Source organism: Carlito syrichta, unplaced genomic scaffold, assembly GCF_000164805.1.
Source record: "Carlito syrichta isolate Samal-C Ts95f unplaced genomic scaffold, Tarsius_syrichta-2.0.1 Scaffold305037, whole genome shotgun sequence".
NCBI classification, from domain to species: domain Eukaryota; kingdom Metazoa; phylum Chordata; class Mammalia; order Primates; family Tarsiidae; genus Carlito; species Carlito syrichta.
In genome coordinates, this window is record NW_007249133.1 from 168,544 (window position 1) to 193,710 (window position 25,167).

The window sequence follows — 25,167 nt, forward strand, 5'->3', positions numbered from 1 at the left end:
AATGACATTTCCCAGGCCCCCAAGGTTGCTTTCTGTATTTAGTTAATTATCATAAAAGTATCTAATTAGTATATTATGAATTCAGTGAAAACCCACTCTATAAATGTTTACTTAAAATTTAACTATAGAATTAAGTAAAAACCTTAACGATTAATCTTTATCCTAAGTCTGTGAAGACAGTGTTATAAATCACCTACATAACTCCTAGATAAGTGTTAGAACTTATAATGAGCTCATAATGAACTTACCATAAACTTGTGCTTCTAAAAAACCTTACGTCTGACCACTAAGCTGCATAATTCTAAATCAAATAAGGAGTGAATATACTTATATCATTTTTTACTCAAGCAATATCTAGTAACTTATAACCAAGTGAAAGAAAGCATTCTTGATGTGCTTCAGAGTTTAACCCTTGCATATGTTAGAAAAGGCCAAGCGGCATAGTGGGAAAATGGGAAAATGAACCATGACATTCTCAGGTTAGGTGTGAGTACTTCGCATAAACATGCCATTTTCTTCTTCCACGACTGCACAGAATTTCTTCAGCCGTATCAAACAGCAAAGGTGGAAGACAGAAGGGCCTCAGCTTCCCAGGCTCGCCCTGCGGCCTGGGGTCTTCAGCCCACCGGGACCCTGTCAATCATGTGGACCTCCAAGGCTGGCTCCCAACATGTATCGTTGAAAATACTAACATGCCCATATCTAGGCAACACTATAATTTATCTCTTCAGTGAGATTAGAATTTTAGTTCTGTTTTTAGTTCTGAAAGTATTGCATACTTTTTGTTTTGTAAATAGGGGGCGAGCTTGTAGTAATGAATGACTATCTTTTTGTTTTATTTTCTATATGTATAATAGGCTAAATTAATGTATGCATCTTTCATAAAGTGAAGGAGTGAACTTGAACACCCTTAGAAAGTCTTTTTCATTATTTTGTGATATTTTCAAACTCATTTTTTTTCTAGCAAGAGAGGTAAAAATCTTGTTCAGAATAAATGTAATTCATATCTTTTTTAAAAAAGGTGTTTCCAAGTACTTCTATAAAGTTTGACCCTAATCATGTTTCCCTGGTGTATGGAATAGTTAATAAGTCTCAGCATTTTGCTTTTGTCTTTGCAGGTGAAGATTATAGTATAGCTTCATCCGATGTGGTCTTGCTGGAAGGGGAAACCAGTAAAGCCGTGCCAATATATATCATTAATGACATCTACCCTGAGCTGGAAGAATCTTTTCTTGTGCAGTTGCTGAATGAAACTACAGGTGGAGCCAAACTAGGGGCTTTAACAGAGGCAGTCATTATTATCGAGGCCTCTGATGACCCCTATGGATTATTTGGTATGCAGACTAGTTTGCTTGTGCCTCTCATTTGTCTGTGTAGATCATAGATAATGACCTTTCCTTTCCTTTGAGAGACTCAAAATTGCTATAATCATGCTTTCTTTTTTTAATCTGCTGCTACTCATAGATAGGACATCTGTGCACAGTCACTGGCAGTGGTCAGTGGTTATTTTTAAAAGGATGTAAATCTTCTCTTAGCATATATATGGAAGCCACAAGTTGTTGGCTTTTAGGTTAGACCTAGCTCTTAGATGTTGTGTGTTTCTTAGGCAGTTCTTTAAACAATTAATTTGATTTACAGAAATTTATACAAAAATTTGGGTTTCTGAGCTTTCTTGATAAAATAGGAAAATCTGGTAACATCGGGCTCCCTGTCCTGTATAGTGTCAGGCCTGGGAGCAAAAAAGCAATTGTTCCTGTGGTCCACGCTTGCACTGGGAAGTCTCTGAACTCACTGGTCTCACTGCTCTCATGTCTGATGTAGACTTGACCCCTGTAGGGATCTGAGTTTGTGATTTCTGCTTCTATCACAGTGAAACATAATTTGGAAATTTTGGCAGTTGTATTACATTGTGCAACTCTGACTTGTAGGGTACAGCTTTGGATTGCTTAGGGGGAAAAGTCCATGACAAGATGGCAACTTGGTTAACCGTATGTCAGCTCAGTTTCACTTTGCACTTGAAATTAACTCTGTTCTGTCTGCCCTCCAGGTTTTCAGATTACTAAACTTATTGTAGAGGAACCTGAGTTTAACTCAGTGAAGGTAAACCTGCCAATAATTCGAAATTCTGGGACACTCGGCAATGTTACTGTCCAGTGGGTTGCCACCATTAATGGACAGCTTGCTACTGGCGACCTGCGAGTTGTCTCAGGTAATGTGACCTTTGCCCCTGGGGAAACCATTCAAACCTTGTTGTTAGAGGTCCTGGCTGACGACGTTCCGGAGATTGAAGAGGTGAGAGGAATGGCTAGTATAGAATAACACTGTAAATTGTACCTTGTCTGATAATGACTAAAATAGATAGCTGTTGTGACATTTTGGAGAGGGTGTCAAATAAATTATTTCTGCAGCAGCGTTCAAACTATGGTAGTGTGACAGTGATCCTAATGGTTAACAAAGGCAGGAATATTCATTTTAAGTGATTAAATACGTATGCATCAGTCATAATTTGTATGACCTTTGTTCCATATAAACAGTTTGTATCCATACTGCGTTTTGGTTTGGGTGATATGAGCCAGTCAGTCTTTTTTTTTTTTGAGTTGGAGTCTCACTCTGTTGCCCAGGCTGGAGTGAATGCAGTAGCACACTCACAACCACCCCAGCATCAACCTGCTGGGCTCCGGCGAGTCTTCTGCCTCAGCCTTCCAAGTAGCTGGAACTACAGGCGTGCACTAATGCGCTTGGCTAATTTTTTTTTTTTTTTAATTTATTGTAGAGACGAAGTCTCACTAAGTTGCCTGGGCTGGTCTCGACCCCGTGGGCTCAGGCAATTCACTTGCCTCAGCTGCCCAAAGTGCTGGGATTACAGGCTACGGCATTAAGCCTGGCCAAACCAGTTGATCTTAATCCAGTATCGATTTTGGCTTCTACCCATTCATTCATTTATTCTTCAACCATTGTTGAGAATTTATTATATGACAAATACCATTCAAGATATATCTTCCTGATAATTATTTTTTATGATGAAGAAGCAAGGTGGCAAATAAAAATATAGTCTCTGTGGGAAAGTTGATTCATCACTAATGTATATTGGCTAAAGATAATTTTATTTTATGAAACTCAAGTAGGCCTAGATCTCATAAAATTACTTCTAATAGAATTTATTCTTTGATAGTATCAAATTTTTATAGAAGAGAAATTTATAAAATTTCTTTTGAATGCTAATTGTGTCATTTTCACTTCTAAAATATTAGATATTCATTAATACATATAAAACATTTCTCTTTCCTGCTCTCTAAATTTAGGTGGCATTACAATATGATTTTTTTTGTTTTAAGTTTTGACAGATAATTTCATTTGAGATAATGTGGGAAGTAAAGCATGTGAAATATTAACTATCCATTAAAATATATATGCAATATGTTCCCTAAATTTAAAAAAGGGTAAAGGACATAAAAGTCCTATTATTGAAATGATAAACAGAAACTGGAATCTTAAAACGGATTTATGTGATTATATAACGAAATATTAAGGAATTAAAAAAACAGCCTATATTTAAATCAGGCTCTACTATTAAAAATTGATGATGGATTGATTATTCTGTTACATGCTGGGTTTGTAATGTAATTGGGGCAGTTTCTTGGAGTCCGTTTATATTTCACTCCGTTTTGCTCTTGTACTTATATATACATATGTTTGATTTCCCCCCCTGCACTATTCTTATTCTAACTTCAGAACTGTGATGCTGTTAAGGAAGTTTTCACTGTATTTTTAGGTTATCCAAGTGCAACTAACTGATGCCTCAGGTGGAGGTACTATTGGGTTAGATCGAGTGGCAAGTATTATTATTCCTGCCAATGATAATCCGTATGGTACAGTAGCCTTTGTTCAGATGGTTTATCGTGTTCAAGAGCCTCTGGAAAGAAGTTCCTGTGCTAACATAACTGTCAGGCGAAGGTACATGAGATGGCTGCTTGGTCTGTGGGAGTGATGGGAGTTGCGGAGTGGGGGGAAGGAGCCCTTGCACAATTCGACAATTTGGGTTTGGTGGTTTTTCAATATTTAAGTTATTTTATGGGTTACTATAATTCATTAATTCAATTATGCCTATTCATATATTGCTATATAAGGAACCTGTTATGGTCATCATACCTGTCGCTTAGTAAAATGGGTGATAGATTATAGACATCATTGAATTTTCTCACCCCAGAGAGTTATTGTTTTAATGTGATTTGTTAGAATTATAATTTAAGTATAACTGGCTTCTAAACTACAGAACACTGGCGTGCTGTATGAAGGGGTCAGTTTTCAGATTCCGTTTTTCCTGCATTTCTTTTGTGAGGCGGGGTGTACACTGTGCTTCTTCAGAAATAGAAACTATTGAGTCTTGGGACTTTGTGGCAAGTAGAGTCATCTCTGCAGTATCCATGAGAGATTGTTCCAAGGCCCCTAGGTATACCAAAATCCTTGAGTGCATAAGTCCCTTATATTAAAATAGAGTATAATATAACATTCACATCCAGCCTGCACACATCCTATGATATGCTTTAAATCATCTCTAGATTACTTACAATACTTAATATAATGTAAATGCCATGTAAATAGGTGTTGTATGTATTGGTTTTAAGAAGTTGTATTTTTTATTTTTATTGCTAGTGTTTTTTCAAATATTTTCAGTCTGCAGTTAGTTGAATCCGTGGAGGTGGAACCCACGGATATGGAGGGCCAGCTGTAATTGCAGTTCCTCAAAATGTCCTCATGCTGTTTTCAATGGCACTTTTCAGTGAAATCTAGTAATGAAAATTCATTTTGTAACTTTGTTTGGAAATCCTGAATTGGCATACCTTGGATGATATTTTCATGGCTGGATTAAAAATAAGTGTTCGAAAACTAGCAAGGTGCCCATATGTGAGAAAACAAAATGCTGAAAGACAAATGTAATTAAGCCATATGGTTGTGTTTGCACTAGTACTTTTACCATTTTTCTTAAAAAATGAAAACCACTGCCAGCATTCCTCTTATCTCTGTGTAGTTACCCTGAGTGCTTAACCTTCTCTTTTAATTGTCACTCCACATTTTAGCGGAGGGCACTTTGGTGGCCTGCTGTTGTTCTACAGTACTTCCGATATTGATGTAGTGACTCTTGCAGTTGAGGAAGGCCAAGAGTTATTGTCCTACTACGAATCGCCAATTCAAGGGATGCCTGACCCACTTTGGAGAACTTGGGTGAATGTCTCCGCAGTGGGGGAGCCCCAGCATGCCTGTGCCACTCTGTGCCTCCGAGAACATGCCTGCTCAGCATTTTCATTTTCTGACACTTCTGAGGGTCCCTGGTGTTTTTGGATGACATCATGGATCGACCCAACTGTCAACAATTCAGACTTCTGGACCTACAGGAAAAACACGACCAGGGTAGCATCTCTTTTTAGTGGTCAGGCTGTGGCTGGCATTGACTATGAGCCTGTGACAAGGGAGTGGGCCATCATGCTCGAAGGTGAAGAGTTTGCAAATCTCACAGTTTCTATTCTTCCTGATGATGTCCCGGAGATGGATGAGAGTTTCCTCATTTCTCTCCTGGAAGTTCACCTCATGAACATCACAGCCAGTGTGAAGAATCGGCCAACCATAGGACAGCCAAATACTTCTATGGTTGTCATAGCGCTCAATGGCGATGCCTTTGGAGTGTTTGTGATCTATAGTATCAGTCCCAATACCTCAGAAGATGGCTTGCTTGTCGAAGTTCAAGAGCAGTCCCAAACCTCGGTGGAGCTAGTGATCCACAGGACAGGGGGCAGCGCAGGTCAGGTGACCGTTGAGTGGCGTGTCGTTGGCGGAACGGCTACTGAAGGTATAGATTTTATAGGTGCTGGCGACATTCTGACTTTTGCTGAAGGTGAGTGATGGTTCTAAATGGATCTGTTCCCCCAGTAAAGTCACCACAGTCCATTTTTATCATACTATTCATAAGAATTCTTACTGTGTACATTGCTCATTGGTAAAAATGTAGTTTGGCTTTGGAGCAAAGATAGATGTTAGTTGGCTTGTTAATGGTTGACGTGACACGTATAGGTTGACAGGACCCTACATATGTATCTTTTCAGGTTATTAAAAATAAATTTTTCTGGGAATATGTGAATTTTCTCCCTTTATGTATGATAGCAGTGCCTTTAAAAAAATACAGAGGCAACTATAAGGCCAGCTTTAATTTTTTTTTGTTTGTTTGTTTTTTTTTCTTTTGAGTTGGAGTCTCACTCTGTCGCCCAGACTGGAGTGCAGTGGCCACTCCCGGCCACCGCAGCCTCGACCTGCTGGGCTCCGGCAATCCTTCCACCTCGGCCTTCCGAGTAGCCAGAATTACAGGCATGCGCTACCACACCCGGCTGATTTTTTGATGTATTGTAGAGATGAGGTCTCGCTGCCCAGGCGGGTCTCGAACACGCGAGCTCAGGCAATCCACTCACCTCAGCTTCCCAAAGGCATGGGATTACAGGCTGAGCCACCGAGACCGGCCAGCTTTAATTTTGTAAGGGAAGTTAAAAGAGTGAGCCCTGTACCTACAATAAAGCATGCGGGTAATAAGCAGTGGTAGATAGGGAAGTGGGTATTATTAATTGGTAGACATTTTCATATGCATCAGATAAGTCAGAATATATTGTCAATGAAAATAACGTGTAAGTAGAAATAGTATAAACTTTGGTGACTGCATTTCTACTAAATGAATCTTAGTGATAGGCCCATTTACAATACTCTTCTTAGTTTGGGTGGGATCACTACTGCACATGTTCATAAACAATAGAATCATAATTACATGGTCAACAAATTAGAGTTAGAGTCAGATTCACTGATTCTTTTTCAGAACTTGTTGAATGTTCTGAGATTTAAAATTGTGAAAGTTCTTATGCTTAAAATAGTTTTCATTGTTACTGCGATCATTGGAAATTCTGATTTGGGCAACTAGAGATTTCATAGTGTTTTTTTGACATATTGTTTTTCTGATTGAAAAAGCGATTATACTCATAAAAACTTCAGGATATATGAGGGGGACCCAAAACAACCTGGAATTTTTAAAAAAATGTGTATTTATTCTTACATGTTTAAACTTCACTCACCTTCAAAGTGCTGTCCATTTGATGCAGTACACCCAGCGAGATGCTTTTTCCACTGCTCAGAACGGTGGATTCATCAATTTTGATGCCTTTCAGTGCTACTGCCATTTTTTGTTTCACTTTTTCCACATTGGCAAAACATTTCCCTTTGAGGACCTTTTCATCTGGGGAAACAAAAAAAAGTCACTTGGGGCGAGATCAAGTGAATAGGGAGGGTGGAACATGAGGGTCATGCTATCTTTGCTCTAAAATTGCTAAACACTCAGCACGGTCTGGGCAGGTGCACTTGTAAATCACCTGTCATGAAATGGGCAAAGCCTTGAAAGACTCTCAAAAAAAAAAAAAATCACCATAGCTGAGCGCAGCCTCTTATAACAGCGCTAGCTTGTATATTGATGCTAATGGATTCCTGGAACACTAACCTAGTTACCTAGCAGAGGAATCCTGTACTACATGGGGCCCACCTTCCAAAAAATAATTCTGGGGTTTTTTGGGGTCTCCCTTGTACAACCAAATGAAGGAAATAAACGTTATTTGTAATTCCATATCCTAGAGCAATTCATTGTATCTGTGGTTTAACTTTTTTAATGCATACACTTTTTTGGGGGGAAATTAATTAGTGGTCTTGGTACATATATAGTATAGTTTCTGAAACATCTAATAAGTATTATGTTTTAGAGTAAAATTTTAAAATAGTGTGAATGAAACATTTGTATAATGGTTATTTCCTAGTAATTGATTTGGGAATAAAGGGATAGTGAGTTGCAATGTGTTTGCTGGCGTGGGGGGGGGCAGGGGTGGCAGGCTGGTAATTGGTAATTGGTAACATTTTGTCCTATTTCAAAGGGAATAATGAAAATGTAATGGAGAGGGAGTAGAGATTAAAAATTTAAATTTTCCAGTGACTTTGGTAACTACAAAGAAACTACAAAGTTTCAACATTATATAAATTACTATTACCATAAATTGCAATCTTAGCATTATACAAAATGGGTTACGTTTTATAGCTAACCTGGATTCTCAGTGCATACTCTCTTGAGGCAATCTTCACACTGCTGCGTTGATGAAGATACACCAGAGTCACAAGGGAGAGAACACGCATTTAATCTCCTTTCTTCTTTTTCTGTCTTTTCTTTTCTCACCCTTTCATCCTGTTTCCAGAAAGTGGGGAGGAATTAAATCAAGGATACTATAGGCTGAACTGCTGAAGCAGTATTAGGTTTAGGGACCTTCCATGGTTTCCTGTCTCTGAGATCAAATTGCAAAGTAGACTGCTTGGACCTTGTGGTTGCCACTTGTCCCTTTGAATTTCTCTTTTGCCTTCTTCCTTCATTGCTCTGCTTCCGGGAAACTGGTACTTGATGCCATGCTCTTGAGTTACCCAAAGACTCATCTCATTCAGGCTGGTTCTTTTGCTCAGAATTTGCCATTCCTTTTCTATTCTTCATTTTGACCACCATTCCCTAAGTGTTCCTGGTTTTTTAGGGAGGTATTGGGCTGAATATCTGATTAAAGTTACTTACAGTCATACCAGAATGAGAATGACTCCACTTCCCTAGAGGGAGCTGTTTCTAAACAGAAGAGACTTTCAAAGCTCTTTGCTTAGCTAGGTTCTTGTTCTTGGCTAAAGACCAGGAGATAAAGCTATGATTCTTTGAAGTCCTTCTGCGTTCACTTTTCCATAATTTAGAATGCCCTTCTCTACAATCTGCCTACGTGAATGAAATTGTACAGTGTTTTATATGGGAATGAATGGGGGTCAATATACAAAACTTGCTTATAGTGGTGCTAATATAGCTCACAATATGGAACTATTTTTTTATTTATAAAGATGTGGGGTACAACTCAGGGTTATGTATACAAATGTTAATTATGCACATACCCTTGTTGATGAGGTGTGGCCCTCCCTCCCCTAGCAGTTGCCCTCAACTGCCACTCTCACCCCACAATATGGAACTGTTATAGCTCATTCACATATTTTTTACTTAACTTTAAGAAATAGAATTTATTTGGGGCCCTTCTAGGTTCTCTGTGTTGGTGATTTTGTTGCTTTGGTTTTTATTTCATTAATTTTTTTTGCAGGTGAAACCAAAAAGCTAGCCATTTTAACCATCTTGGATGATTCCGAACCAGAGGATGATGAAAGCATCATAATTAGTCTGGTGTACACCGAAGGTGGAAGTAGAATTTTGCCCAGCTCCGACACCGTTAGAGTGAACATTCTGGCCAATGACAATGTGGCGGGCATTGTTAGCTTTCAAACAGCTTCCAGATCTGTCATAGGTCATGAAGGTGGGTTCCTTTTTTTGTTGAGCACATTCATTCTCTTTTCCATGGATGCCATTTTTTGTCTAGTCTTTTAAAGCTTCTAATTTTTTCCCTTTCATAATTTTGTGGAGCCGTGTGAGTGTTACTCTGCAAAGAACTTCTTGGAAGAGGACTAGGTAGTGAACCATGATAGCAGATTTAGGAGCCTTGCAGATTGATACTGTGTTCTAACTTCCATTGATGTGGTTTTAAGGAATTTAGTCAAACCTGAGATGCTTGGGTTTCTTATCTGTTAAATGACAAAAAATGTTACTTACTTTATAGGTTTCTCTCTGTAGATTAAGTGAGCTGATAAATGTGAAGTTCTTAGCATAATTCCTGGCAAGTGTTAGTATGTGTCCAGTAGTAGGTGTTGATATGAAACAGTGAAATGTTGGCACCTTGTTACAAACAAATGTTAATAATCAGTGAATATTTTAGCTTGCATGATATATTGTGTTTTTATATTTGATGAACAAAGTGCCAAACTAGAAAATCTTATACAGGGTCAATTTTTTTCTTATGAAAATAATTTTTTCTTGAATCATTACTTAATATTTCACATTATGTGTAGGGTTTTTCATATATCTACCTAGAGGCTAATTTTTGTGTGTTTAAAATCGTGTTTAAAACAGTGTCCACTGAAAAAGTCCATTTTGGAATGAAACAGATATTTTTAGCCTGTGTTTGACCACATAGTTTGTATTGAGAATTTAAAACATAATTTTACCTGAAGAGTTAAGAAACCTCTATTTTACAGATGAGAAAACAAAATTGAGACCCAGAGAGTTTAAAAGACTTGACAAGCTCAGACAGTTAGTGGTTGTACTGGTAGCTGAACATATTTTACTGTGTTACTTTTCCCCTTACTATGCTCCCAACTTGATCTAACTTGTTTCTGCAAATATTTGATGCATTTCAACCTCTCTATTTCTATTAATGGTTTAGAATCACATTTTGTCATAGAAATAATGCATAAAAATGACTAACAAATTGACATAAATTCAACCTCAAGACAGACCAACAATCAAAAAAAGTATTTGTATCACAATATAAATAAAAAAGTCACTGCAGGAGTAGTTAATTTTAATAATGATGATAGCTATAACATTTTTGGAGGTGTTCACACTCCATATCCATTCTGTGTGTCACACTCCACATCCATTCTTTCACTTTTGACAACAATCCTGTGAAGTGGTATAATAATGTACATTTGATTTTCGCATAAGGAAACTGATTTGAGACAGACTAATGAGCACAAAGTTGTGTGGAAATTAGGCCCAGCTGTGTTGAACCAAAGCCCACACCATGCAGGATACCTTGTGAGGACAGACTTTGTTTTTCTTGAATTTATAACCGCTGCAGTTCTTGACAATGTGGGAACTTTTGGTAAATATTTGAAGTGATTTGAGCTGAAGGATGAGTTTGAGTAGCAATGTCTATGTGAGAGAAGGATATTAGTGAGAGAACCCAACTCTATCTCAGGTGAGAGATGGAATTTGGATTTTCAGAGATGGTAGTTGAAATTGGGAACATGAGTGTGATCCTTGTGGACAGGGGAAGAAAAGCAAGTTATCAAGCTGGAACCATGTGGAACCACACAACACTAAGGTGCTGGGAAGGGAAGAAGACTGAGGGAAGAGAGAGCGGCCTCTGCTGGAGAGGTGGGGCAGGGGGAGACCAAGAAGAGAGTGCGTTTTCATCTGTAAACTGGAGGAAGTGATCAATGTGTCTCTTACTAATGTGACCAACAAGTGGGATTCGATTCCCAAATGAGCTAGAGAGCCTTGCAGACTGATACTGTGTACTCCTCAATGGTGGAGGAATTTTAAAGGACAACTGGGGATGGGAAGCAAATATCTAAGCATGTAGCAGCCTTCTGGGAGTGTGTCTCAGAGTGTGGCTTTCAGAAGACTGCCCGTCCACAGAGTGTTTGCTACTCGTCTGTGAAAAGAAGATTAGAAACTTTTATAGCAAGTTAGCTTTGCTGTGATATCCAAAAGCAGTATCCACGGGATTGTATTTTGTATGTATGTGTGATTTATTTATTTATTTACCTATTTATTTATTTACTGTTTAACTTATCTAGTCATTTATTGTATTTTATAAGAGGGTCAGTTTAGTCTGGGTTAAGGCAAACAAAAGAAAAGGAAACAAGACAGAAAGTCCTGTCCCTCACAGCATAAAGTTTTGAGAAGCACAGCTCATTGGCTACGACATCAAGGAAAGGAGAGACTTTTTTTTTTAGTCAAAGTCTCACTTTGTCACCCAAGCTGGAGGGTAGTGCCACAATTATGGCTCACCTTCTGCCTCAGCTTCCCGAGTAGCTGAAACTGCAGGTGCACACCCCCATACTTGGCTAAGTTTTAAAAATTTTTTGTAGAGACGGAGTCTTGCTGTGTTGTCCAGACTGATGTCAAACTTCTGGCCTCAAGTGATCCTCCTGCCTCTGCCTTTCAAAGTGCTGGGATTGTAGGTGTGAGCCACCATGCCTGGCTCAGACATTGTAGGAAATAGACGAAAGGCGTTTATTTTGGATTTGTTTTGTTTTGTTGAAGAAATAGAAGATGGAAAATAATATAGGGAAAAGAGAATCAAGGTGTTAGTGGCATGGAGGGTATGAGAGGGCAGGAAGGGTTAGATGTGGCTTAAGGAAGGACTAGGAGTTAGCTTTTCAGCAATATGAAGGAATTTCTTTTCTAAATTATACAAAAGATTTGGATGTCCTGGTTCAATTTAAAGAGACTAACTGCTTCTAGTGTGGTGAAAGTGCACCGTGTGAGTCTGGATGGTGGTGGTAGTGGTGGGTTGGAGTTCTGTGAAGACACCAGCGCTCTCCTGCTGGGTACCACAGCATCTTGGAGAGACTACAGACGTGAACACCTGTGTTCCCTTTGTCCTGGATGGACTTCACCTGATAACCATGCTGTGACCTCTTCAATTTCCGTCAGCTAAATATCTGCAAGAGATGCCAAGAGGAAGGATCTGCTCTGGCATGTTGACCTTTGAGCATGAGTTTTGTTACAGGAAATAAAACCCTGGTTTTCCTGCTAGCATAAATGTTCCCTAGATTTTTTTACATTTTTAAACTAAAAATTGGGAGGAATTTTTATTTTCTACTTTCTTTTCTTTCCCATTATCCTTAAACCTTTTTCTAGATTATAAATGAAATTGCTTTTTTCAAAAACATATTGAACCTCAAGAATTGAGTATTTTGTGCATGTATTCTTTATATCACCATGAAAATTGCAAGAAGAAAAGTGTAGCATGATGAGTTTACAAAAGTAAATTAATGAAAACTTAGTGGTGATTCTTCAGCGATAACCACTAAATATATGGGGTGAAAGTCATTGTGCCATGTGAGCTTTTAACGATGTACTATTGCTTTTGACCTGGTGTTAGAGTTTCGTTTTTGCGATTAGATTTAAAATGTGCACTATACTGAACTCCTGGCTCTAGAATGCATTTTTGATTTGTGGGGAGGCATTGCCTCAATCTTTAACAATGTTTTCAACTCTGTAGAATCTTATTTCTACATTTTGTCCTAATGCAACTGGAGAGACGTTCAGTGGTAAATATTACTTTCTTTCAAATGTAATGGACAGGATTTAAAAATATGGCACAATGGATTTTACTGTGGTTCGCACTGGGCGTAAATGTGCTCTGTGTACGTCTCTGCTAGACGTTTCTCTCAAGTCTCCCAACTCAGCGGCATTGTAATCATCATGTCATGTTCAGTGGATTTAAAAGTTTTCCTTTTCTTAGAGACAGCATGAATCTTTTTTACTCAAAGATTGGAACAAGAAATGTGATTCTTTGAAAAAGTATATATAGAACTACCCTATTAGAAGCACTCAACTTGTTTTTAACTGTTTGTATTGGCAGTCTGTGCCTCACCTTATTCAGATTTCTAGAATGTTTTAACCCATTTTGTTTTTGTGATAAAGGTCAGTCACTTTGGATGATATATGTATACTATGTATACCTGTAACTATTAATATATATTTTCTGTAGTTTGGGTTTACATTGCACATTGCAGTTGGTTTTTATCTTTTTAAAAGAATTCTTGTTTGGGGGATAAGTGGATTAAATGCTTGGGGTTATTAACATGCATTTTTCATTCATATTCTTTATCTGCTTGAGGTTAGCCCTAGACACTATATGACAGATTTTTGCCTTAGAATTAAAATGGGGTCACCCATCTTTGGTGGACTCTGTGGGATCATACCAAGATGATCTTCCAGTAATGTGGTTAGACCCTTTGACAGGACAGGCTCTGTCAGCTTTCATCCTGGGCTAAAACTAGAAGGCAGTTTACTACCAAGTAAAATGTCATCTGAAAATTAGAACATACTGTAAGACTCTTCCCTCCTTCCCCTTTGATTTATAAGACTAAGCCCTTTCTAAGTTTCTAAGTTTTTCTTTTTCCTATGACTGTTCTTTCACTCTTGTGGAAGGTAGCTTTCTGGTATATACATTCAATCATTTTTTTTCCCAGAAGGCATTTTAAATGAACTTGGCTCCTACCAGTTCACAGTAAAGAGGCAGAATCAATACCTCAGTTTTGCTTATTGCTTAGAAAAATGTTCACACTATTCTTGCTATTGACATAATAAATTTGCAATAGGCTTATAAGATTATGTGTTTAAGAAACACTTTGTTTACCTTTTATTTATATGTGGTTTTGTGTGTGTGTGTGTGTGTGTGTGTGTGTGTGTGTTAAATTGAGTTACATTTGTTAAATTTTTAGAATTGATGTTTATTAAGTAATGTTTGGCTCAGTACTTTTACATAGAGTAAGTTTGTCAGAAGATTTTACTTTTTTTCTCTCCTCAGCGTTTCATTTTTATTTTCATCTTATGATGTATATGTTCCCAAATCTCTGTGTACAAATTTGCAGCCATAAGTTTTTTAAAATTATTATTTTCATCTTATGATGTATATGTTCCCAAATCTCTGTGTACAAATTTGCAGCCATAAGTTTTTTTTTTATTATGATTTTAGGTTCCCTTTCAACATGGATCTTTATTGATCTATATTTTGTTTGGTTGCCATTTGTGTTCCCCTTGCACTTGATCAAACTTCCATACTTTTCTTTTTGAACTATTGCTAGGTTTTGGGATTTTTAAAAATTTGAAAACCATGACTTTTTTTTTTTGAGTTGGAGTTTCACTCTGTCACCCAGACTGGAGTGCAGTGGCACGCTCCCGGCCACCGCAACCTCAACCTGCTGGGCTCCGGCGATCCTTCCGCCTCAGCCTTCTAGGTAGCTGGAACTACAGGCGTGCACTACCACTCCCAGCTAGTTTTTGATTTATTGTAGAGATGAGGTCTCACCAAGTTGCCAAGGCAGGTCTCGAATACACGGGCTCAGGCAATCCACTCGCCTTGGCCTCCCAAAGTGCTGGGATTACAGGCTGAGCCACCGAGCCTGGCCTAACCATGACTTTTTTATAAAAGAGTCACCAGATAATACTTAGGTGAAACAACTTCATAACTTCAAGAGTCTCTCTGTGTTTTTCAGTAACAAACTCTTATTTTTCAGTAGTTCAGATTTGCTCTATGAGAAATTCTGTATATTGTACAATAAAGAGACACTAGGGTTTAATAGTAGTGTCTATATTTTGTTCACCAGAGTTATACAAATGTAACAATTTTAAATGCTATTCTAACAGTTATGGCTGATTGTACACAGTCTTCCAGCTATATCCTAACCTTTGGACAGTCTGATCTGGCAGTTTCTATGTGTTAAAAAAAATTAATCCAAGACATAGTCTACTAATGTAATGGTGACTGAAACTTTTTGGTATTGAAACACTTAAAAATGCATTTAACATTTTTTTTTACTGTCTTATATTCTTCATTCTCCCAAAATAATTCATTGTACTAAAGTTTTGTGTGTTTCAATGTAGTTTGGAAAGCTTGTTTTGTGTTTTTTATTTGAAATTAAGATAGTCTCTAAATTAATTAATCCATGATATTTTAATTTAGGATATTTTCATTTCATTTCTAGAAATATTTGCTTAGGTGTCTTGTCTTCAGAAATAAAAAAGTTGTGGTTAGTTTAAAAAATATTTGAAAAAGGCATTTACATTTTAGTGCTTTATTTCTACTCGCTCTTTTAAAAACTGTTGGAAGATTTTACACACAAATTATTTGGATAACTAAGAGTGTTATTTTTAATGAATATTCATAGATTTCAACCATATGTACTACATAATTTGAATAACGATGTATATTTTTAAAGCTTATTAAACATTCCTCTGTTTATCTTGTCATAATAATAATTAATTGGTGATACAGTTCATTGGTATTTCTTAACTTGTGTTCACCATCATGTAAAACTGGTGAATTGAGAGTATTTTTACCAAGCCACATGGCCATTTGCACTCCCTGGCAGCTTTCTTTCTGCTTTTAGAAATCTGAAAGAAATGACCATTGTGATTTTCTTCACATTTTATAAAGTATTACATGGTGACAAAAGCTAGGAATGAAAAGTATCTAAACTACTTAAATTATCCAAGAAGGATAACTGTAACTTTGGTGAAGTTACAGATGTTGATGTACAGATTTGACACCTTTCCTTTGTATTTCTTTTTATAAAACAAAATCATTGATGGTATATGTAAGTTACAATCTAAAGAAATGTGATTTTCAGGTATTTGCAAGCATTTTAATGCATGCATTGTGTAAAATCACATTGCATACCAGTGTAAGGAATTTGTGTCCTTTTGAGAGGTGAAGGAAGAATTTACTTGGTGTTATTACTGGTTTTAACCATGAGGACTTTATAATTTTCTTTAATTTACAGAACACTGGTGTTCTGGTGCATGTTTTGGAGTGTATAAGAGTTTGTGTTTCTCATTTTAGCATGTGGTTTTTTAAGTTTTACATATTGAATTTCCTGAAGTTCTACTAACTGGAATTATTTAGAAGTGGGATCCCTACGTTCATAAGCAATAGCATGTATAATGCTTCCAGAAAATTCAAAACAGAACATGTAATGTTCTTGGGAAAGGTGTTTTAATAGTTGCATGCTTGGGAATTGTGTTTTGTTGAGTTCAGACATGAAGTTCATTCTTTCATTAAACATTTATCAATCTGTACATTTTACTTGCAGGAGAAATTTTGCAATTTCATGTGATAAGAACCCTCCCTGGTCGAGGAAATGTTACTGTTAACTGGAAAATTATTGGGCAAAATCTAGAACTCAATTTTGCTAACTTTAGTGGACAACTCTTCTTTCCTGAGGTAATACCACAAAGAAATGCTTAACGCCAAATAGCTAGAAAAAAGTGTATTTTGAGGAAAATGGGATAGAAAGTCAGCGTCACTATATTGTAGTTGTCTTCTCCACACCCACTTGGCATGAATTCTTCTTTGATGATGTATTTAATTTTCTTTCTCTTTCCTTTTATTGCCTCAGTATTAAGCCAAGCCCATATACCTATCTGTATTGTGTACTACACTGAACTTTTATTAACTGGTGTCCCTGCAATGCTGGTCTTCTTTCCCCGGTCCAGTTTTTCCTATTCACCACTGTTGTAGAAACAGTCCCAGCTTTTTTGCTTTGCCTGAGATTTTCAATAGTGTTACATTGCTCATTGAGTAAGATTTATTGTCTGCTTGGCATTCAAAATCTTCCCCTATCTCCTTTAAGGTTGGGTTTCCATAAGCCTATGGCTTTTCTTTCAAGTTTTTTTAAAAATCACAGAACTTTTGTCTAAATGAAAATATATTTGGGTGCATGATTTATAAGGCCAATAAAAACAGGAGGCAGTCTATGTTCACTAACCATCTTCTGTTTGACGTAGGGGTTATTGAATAAAACAATATTTGTGCCTTTGTTGGATGACAACATTCCCGAAGAGAAAGAAGTATACCAAGTCATTCTGTTTGATATCAGAACGCAAGGTAATTCAGAATTCAATTTTAATTTTTTGGTCTATTCTTTTTAGAAAAGAAGCATTTAACAATTAGATGCATGCCAGTTTTTAAAATGTTACTTTAAATATTATCTGTTTCTTAGAAATGTTAGATCCAAAAAACATTAGCACAGTGTGGATATACTTACCTTTATGGACTCAGGAAAAAGCTCTGAAAGGTTTTGCTGAATAGTTATTTATGGAATAAAATGTATTTCCAAAGATAGATTTAAAAAAAATTCATTTTGTACTAAATGATCAATTTGGATTTTGGACCGATTATATGAACAATTCAACTTTAATCATTTTTAAGCCAATTATGTGGGAACCTTCCTCAGTTTCTGTAATTCAGATACCAATATAGCCAATAATGACAATAATATGTGAAGTAAAAAACATCCATAATCTTCTGTTTGGAAGAATAATAGAATGTGGGCTCTGTTTGTCAGCCTGAAGATTTCTGTTAGAGAAGTGAATAAAATAGACCACTTTTCAGTTACTTTAATATGTTTCAAAGGGGGGGGTGTATTTTAAGCATTTAAAGGCAAATGCCATATCTCTGTTAGATGTCATGATGTGTTCCTGACACTTCTAGGAGTCCCACCAGCAGGAATCGCTCTGCTTGATGTTCAAGGATACGCAGCTGTCTTGACAGTGGAAGCCAGTGATGAGCCACATGGAGTCTTAAATTTTGCTCTTTCCTCAAGATTTGTGCTGCTACAAGAGGCTAACATAACAATTCAGCTTTTCGTTAACAGAGAGTTTGGATCACTAGGTTTGTGTTACTCTAGAATGAACGGGGTTTCCAGGCAAGTGCTTTTTAATATTCTCCTTGTGCGGATGAAGGCCATTGCTAAAAGAAATCATGGACAGAAAATATTAGTATTTCTTAATTCAGGACAAAACTGTATAGCTTCTTTACTTTTGAGGAGATTAAAAGAATTACCTATTTTGGCAGAAATGCTGTGTAACAGTCATCAAATCTCAGCAAGATACAGTCATGGGCTGGCTGTGGGTCTGCTCATCTGGGCTGGGATTGGCCAGGATGGCTGTACTCCAAGTGTCTCTCATTCTTCTCCTGAAACCAATAGAGGGACACAAGAGCAAGCCAAGACAAGGAAGACCTCCTGAGGTCTAGGCTTTGAGCTAACATATCTATTAGCCAAGACAAGCCACACAGCTGAACTTACGGTCTAGAGGCCGGAAGTACACCTTGCCCACGGCAGGACATCCCAGAGTCATCACATGGTAAAGACCAATGATGTAGGAAGAGGTGAGGAATTGGAGCCACTAACGCTAGTAACTGAAGTGCTTAGGAAAGGCAAAATATTCACAATGAGGCATGATTTTTAAAAGTTTAAAATAGGCCAGGCATGGTAGCTCATGCCTGTAATCCCAGTTCATTGGGAAGCCGAAGCAGGGGGAGTCACTTGAGCCCAGGAGTTCGAGTCCAGCCTAGGAAACATAGCGAGACTTCGTCTCTACAAAAATAAAAATAAAAAAATTAACCGGGTGTGGTGGCTCATGCTTGTTGACCTAACTACTTGGAAGACTGAGGAAGGAGAATTACCTGAGCCTAGGAGGTCAAGGCTGCAGTGAGCTGTAATCCTGCCACTGCACTCCAGCCTGGCCCACAGAGTGAGACTCCGACTCACAAAAATAAATAAATAAAAATAAGAGTTTAGTTATAAAATCTTTTTGCTGCCAATTCATTTAGGAGCTATCAATGTCACGTATACCACGGTTCCTGGGATGGTGAGTCTGAAGAACCAAACAGAAGGAAACCTAGCAGAGCCGGAAGTTGATTTTGTCCCGGTAATTGGCTTTCTGATTCTAGAAGAAGGAGAAACAGCAGCAGCCATCAACATTACTATACTCGAGGTAAAGCTCTTATATTGTTTCCCTATTATTGAATTAAACCTGAAGTAGCCACAAAGAAAGTGAAAATTGAGTAGTAGCAAGTAAAAAGAGACTTCTAATAACTTTGCATTTTAAGACATCAAGTTTCTTGAAGACTAAATTTAGCTGATAATTTTTTGTTCACCGTATTTGTAAAAAAGAATATTTCTCTGCCTTTAATATAAGGCTTGGATACTCTACAGTTACAATCTTCAGAAACTTAGTGAATTCTTCTCTGATTGGTTCCTCCTTGGTGCCTTTAAATCAACTTATTTCTTTTTTTGATTTCTTAAAAAATTACACAGGGGTTTATGTTCTTGTTTAGATAGATTGGCCCGCTGCTGTTGTGTATTTTATTATGGAAATGTCTAGTGATAAAGGGAATTTCCTTAGGGTAGCCCCTTTAAGATGTCATTGGCCTAAAAGATCTCTCCCAAAAAAGTATTTTGAGTACTTTTGAGGACATAGGACCAGCAAATCCATATAGGTCAGAATCTTAGTTGGTTGGACTGGTTAAATTAGAGATCGTTAGACACTCACTAGCAACTGGTAGCATAACCTGTGACGATGGTAAAGCTTAAAGTAATCACTGGTGACCAAAATTGCATTAAAAAAAATTTTTTTCATATTGTGGACTCTCATGATGTTTTGGGACTTGGTGTTTCAACCACCAAAATACACTTCCAAGAGCTTTATAAAAATAGCACACAAGGAGGGGGTAGGAGATGGTATGTGGAGGTGAGGAGAGGGAAAGAAAGAAAGAGAATGAAGTTGCATTTGAAAAAATACTTTTCAACTACTATGTATTTTGGGAGTTCTATTTTTAAAAGTTTTTATTCTCTTGGAAGCTTTTTACTTTTACAAAACTATAAGTAGTGTAAACCATCTACCATCTGAAGTCAGTAACTCTTATTTTGTTGATTACCATGGCACCGTGGCCTAGTATAATATGAGAATTCTAAGGCCATAAAATACAAGGTAATATTATGTCAGTATGCGGTGTATAAAACAAGATTGGATAAAACTCGCAGGTAAGTAAGTCATCTTTCAAATGCATAATCTATCAGTGTAGCTGAATATAAATGAACTGATTATTCCTTAGGTAGGCGAGTTTTTGAAGCAGAAAAATATATACGGTGGTCAGCCTTTTCTCTGCAGAGTCTAGTTTTTTGAGCACAGGGGTTTTCGGTTACACCTTTCTCCTTTGCTCTTTGCAAACCTTTCTGCTTCCTGAGTTGCCCTAGATTAAGAGACTGAAAACCCCTTCATATGGAAGACACTCCAGGAGGGATGAGGGAGGAGTTGTTGCATAGGGGTGGGGACAGGGGTAGGTGGGATGGGCCTTCTGTATCACCCATCTGGTAACTCACATTGGTCCTTACTCACGAGACAATCTAGAGACGGTGACTTTCATGTTCTTATTTTTTCAAGTGAAATATATCTCCATTAAATAAAATGAAGGGGAAAGTGTATGTTGGTGAGTATGTACTGATATTACATACACACACACACACACACACACACACACACACACACACACACACACAAATTGAGTTTCTATGTAAATATTGGTGGCTGGCTGGCCACTCCTGACATGGGTTTTGCTAATCCTCATGTTTTGGGTATCTGCCTTGTTTTTATTGCTATTATGTGGATGTGTGATTAATAATAATTGCTATCATTTTAAAGATTCTCTATAGGCCAGGTACACTACAGACATTATTTTAAATCACTATTACAATCCCTAGCCCAAAGGAGCTATTATTTCCTCCATTATAGAGATGATAGTCTTGAGGTTCTAAAATTTAAGTGACTCACCTAAAATTGCAGAATTTGGTAATAAGTCTCCTTGATTGCAAAACACATTTTTTTTTCATGGTATCATTCTACTCTTCATTTTAAATATTAATGGAATATTAAGGTAATTTAAAATCTTTTGTTCATGTTATACTTAAAGTAGTTAGGTTTGTATATTTATGTAATTGGTTTATATATAAGTATATGTTAAAATTGTTATAATATTTGAGTGGTTTCATATGGTTCAACCTAATAACTTCTTACATAACCAAGTAAGTTTAAACTTTTATGCTTATTTTTTTCTAGTTTAAATATTTTCTACTTCATAGTTGCATTTTAAAAAAAATTGTATACCATATTAACATATATAAGATGGATTTTAAAACAGCTTATGAGAGGTAATTACTTTGAGAGCATAATTAAAGGAATTTACTGGGTGTAATTTTTGCAGGATGATATACCAGAGCTAGAAGAATATTTCCTGGTGAATTTGACATCTGTTGAACTTATCATGGCTCCTTTTACTTCATTTCCTCCCAGACTTGGTATGATGGTTTTTTTGTTTCTTTTTACTCACTTCAAATTAAGTAAAGGAATTTCATTTTTTAATCAGAAGTGATTATTGTGATATTTGTTAGTCTCAGCTATGTTTCAAAATATGATGGGTTTTTTGTTTGATTTTAATTTAGAGACTATCATATATTACAGTTTTGTAAATTGGACAATGTAAAGACATTAAGAATTATGATGTGATGCTCTTTAAATTCTGTAATTAAATTTTTATGACCAAATGTGTAATTTTATATAAGTTGTAATTTTATGACCAAATTTGTATCCTCAAAATAGAGTTAGTTCTTTGGAAGGCATTTTTCTTTCATTTTCTTTTAAAATGAGCTATTTTCATTAGATCTCCAAATTAGCAGATGATTTTCTCTTCTTTTAGGTTAAGCAGAGCTATTGTTATTTCTTTGTTTCGTTGTATGCTGTGTTCTCCGTTTCTTTTTTGACCTTTTATCTTTTCCTTTTCATGCTTGTAGAAAAGACTCAGTTAATTCATTACAGACTGAAAGGTAAAACTTGAACTTGATACAAATTTATGTAGATTCCTTTCAAAAGATGTATTTCTATGTTTAAACACAAGCTCTTGTTTAAGGTTTGGACATTTACTATTGGGAAATTTTGTCTGAAACTTGTAGGTGTGACAGTCCAATAGAGGGTGGTGATAAACTGGTTAGGGGTGCTGGGCAGGGGGATATTAAGCTAGGTTAAAGGGGGAAAGGCGTAACTGGACACTGAAAGGCGTAGCTGGACACTGTAGCTCGTGCCTGTAGTCCCAGCTACTCAGTAGGTTGAAGCTGGAGGATTGCCTGAGGCCAGGAGTTGCAGACCAGCCTGGGCAACATAGCAAGATATCATCTCTAAAAAAGTAAAAAAAATTAGCCAGGCATGGTGGTACACACCTGCAGTCATAGCTACTCTGGAGACTGATGTGGGAGAATAGCATGAAACCATAAGTTTGAGGCTGTAGTGAGCTACAGTTGAGCCATTGCACTCCAGCCTGGGAGACAGAGCAAGATCCTGTCTCTAAGAAAATACAAATATAGAAAAAAGAAGGAACATGGCCAAGAGCAGTGTCCTTCCTCATTCGCTTCTGAGTCTCATTGTGACAACTTTGAAAATACTGGAAGGAAATAATCAGTTTCTGATGTATTATTGTTTGAAAAGTGTCAGTTCTTTTGCAAAAGGAATACACTATTCCAACAACTAGGCTGTTTACGCCACATATTATTACGAGATAATTATTGTTCACCCTAAGAAAACTAACTAAATACTTCACATTTCTTCCATTCTCGTGTTAGAGATAATTTGAATAGTTGACTTTTGTTGAGTGCTTTCTCATGCCCCTGTTTGATATGCTTTGTATGGAAGCATTACCTACGTCTTCCCATTTTACAGATGAGGTAGCTGAGGCTAAGAGAAGCTAGGTAGCATGCTCCAAATCACACAGTTAAGAAGTGGTAGAATTGGTTTCAGTGGCATGGTCTGATTTTGCAATCTCTACTTTTTAGCCTCAGTCTGATGGGCATAAACCCTGATTTATATTAGTTGCTAGAAACTGGTGTTCTTTTCACTCTGGAGAGAATTATAGTCTTCCTACTCTTTTTTTCTCCCAGGGAGCTGTCATAAGTTTTCTAGACTAAGCACTTGTGAAATTTAAAAGAACAAAGTATTAAAAAACAAAACAAAATCCAACCAGGAGCTGGGTTAATTAGTATGTCAAGACTGAATAGTAGGTATAGATAACATACTGAACTTGGTGGATAGAATACAAAATAAAACAGGATAAGCGAAGTCTACTGCAATATTGATCTCTCTGTATTTCACCAAACCTTTTCCCACAATTCCTGCCTGTCTCAACTTCTGTTTACAGCCCCCTCCTGTCTCTTTAGCACACCTTTTTACCCCTCTGTACTACTCCTTGTCTTCTCTTCCCACTTCTTTTTCTTCTTTTCTTGCTCCTTCTCCTCCTCTAGCTATCTCCATTCTTTTGCTCAAATGGTGCTCTTGTAGAGTAGAAAAGCCAAATATTTTTAATTGATTAAAAGAATAGAAACAAAGCCATAATCTAAGATGCTTATCATATTGTTCTCAGTTGGTTAAATAAGTGGTTCTTGTTGGCAAAAAGTGTCCTTATTCAGATGTTACAAGTTTTGTATCTTACTCAGAAGACATTTAAGGAAAAGACACAGTACTTATAACATAGGTATTGTTAAAACTACTCAAAAGATGTTTAAGAAAATAATGTGGCCAATACCTATACTTTAGAAGTTATATGATATCAAAGCGACTGTCTTTACATTCTATATCAAAAAGTGTTTTAAAATCATTTACATTCATTTCAGGATATGTTTCTATGTTTTTTCAGATTCAGAAGGCTTGACTGCACAAATCATCATTGATGCCAACGATGGTGCCCGAGGTGTGATCGAATGGCAACGTAGCAGGTGAGGCCAAGCCTGCAAGAGAGCCCTTGCCTGGGTTGCAGATTCTTGACTATCTAGCAAATAAACGCATGGAAGGGCAACATGAATGTGTCCTTGTTGCTTTATTACAGGTTTGAAGTAAATGAAACCCATGGAAGTTTAATACTGGTAGCCCAGAGGAGCAGAGCAGCTCTTGGCCATGTTTCCTTGTTCGTGTATGCTCAAAATTTGGAAGCACAACTGGGGCTGGATTACGTTTTCACCCCAATGGTGGGTCTCAGAGTCTACCACAGATGAATTTTACATATAATTTTATAATCACTGGTCCTTGAGAATTATGGTGATTTAGATTCTGTGTAAGTAAATTCATCTTGTCCGGGCACGGTGGCTCATGCCTGTAAATCTCAACACTGGGAGACTGGGGAAGGATGATCCCTTGAGGCCAGGAGTTCTACACCAGTCTGGGCAACAGAGCAAGACCCTTAAAAAAAATTTCAAAACTAACCGGCTGTGGTGGTGTGTGCCTGTAGTTCCAGCTACTCAGGAGGCTGAGGCAGAAGGATTGCTTGATCCCAGGAGTTCAAGACTGTGGTGAGCCATGACTGTGCCATTGCACTCTAGCTAGGGCGACAGAGTGAGACCTCCATCTCAAATTAATTAATTAATTAATCTTAATTACCTATTATATATTTCATAGCAAATTAGAGCAGAAGATTTCTACATGGTAAAATAGCTCCCTTCACTATTTTAGTAAGTAATATAAACTGAATTTTCAGTACTATTATAAATATTATTCTGTATTTATTAACTATTTTATTGCAATATTGGATACTGGAGAACACAGGCTGTTGTGTTAAAGAATTTATATCATTAGCTGACCTTTCTAGAGTGTTAGTTATGTTTCTAGAATATTTTTAACTCGTTCCTTTGTTTTAATTTACTGAAACACTTGCAGTATTTTATTTTATTTTATTTTATTTTATTTTATTTTATTTTATTTTAGTTGGAGTCTCACTCTGTCGCCCAGACTGGAGTGCAGTGGCCGCTCCCGGCCACTGCAACCTCGACCTGCTGGGCTCCGGCGATCCTTCCGCCTCAACCTTCCGACTAGCTGGCATTACAGGCATGCGCTTACCACGCCCGGCTGATTTT

At 37.1% G+C, this 25,167-nt stretch overlaps 1 protein-coding gene across 1 annotated transcript in view; it reads left to right on the top strand.

Annotated features, from left to right (window-relative positions):
- The window catches only part of ADGRV1 (adhesion G protein-coupled receptor V1), a 555,854-nt gene that overhangs the window by 78,523 nt on the left and 452,164 nt on the right, over positions 1-25,167 (top strand). The window contains exons 29-40 of the mRNA XM_008061062.2: positions 1,119-1,334; positions 2,048-2,292; positions 3,773-3,954; positions 5,079-5,890; positions 9,186-9,395; positions 16,531-16,661; positions 17,225-17,324; positions 17,931-18,110; positions 19,053-19,216; positions 21,483-21,576; positions 23,958-24,036; positions 24,147-24,285. Coding sequence (XP_008059253.2) covers positions 1,119-1,334; positions 2,048-2,292; positions 3,773-3,954; positions 5,079-5,890; positions 9,186-9,395; positions 16,531-16,661; positions 17,225-17,324; positions 17,931-18,110; positions 19,053-19,216; positions 21,483-21,576; positions 23,958-24,036; positions 24,147-24,285 — 2,552 coding nt within the window. The remainder of the gene's footprint in view (positions 1-1,118; positions 1,335-2,047; positions 2,293-3,772; positions 3,955-5,078; positions 5,891-9,185; positions 9,396-16,530; positions 16,662-17,224; positions 17,325-17,930; positions 18,111-19,052; positions 19,217-21,482; positions 21,577-23,957; positions 24,037-24,146; positions 24,286-25,167) is intronic.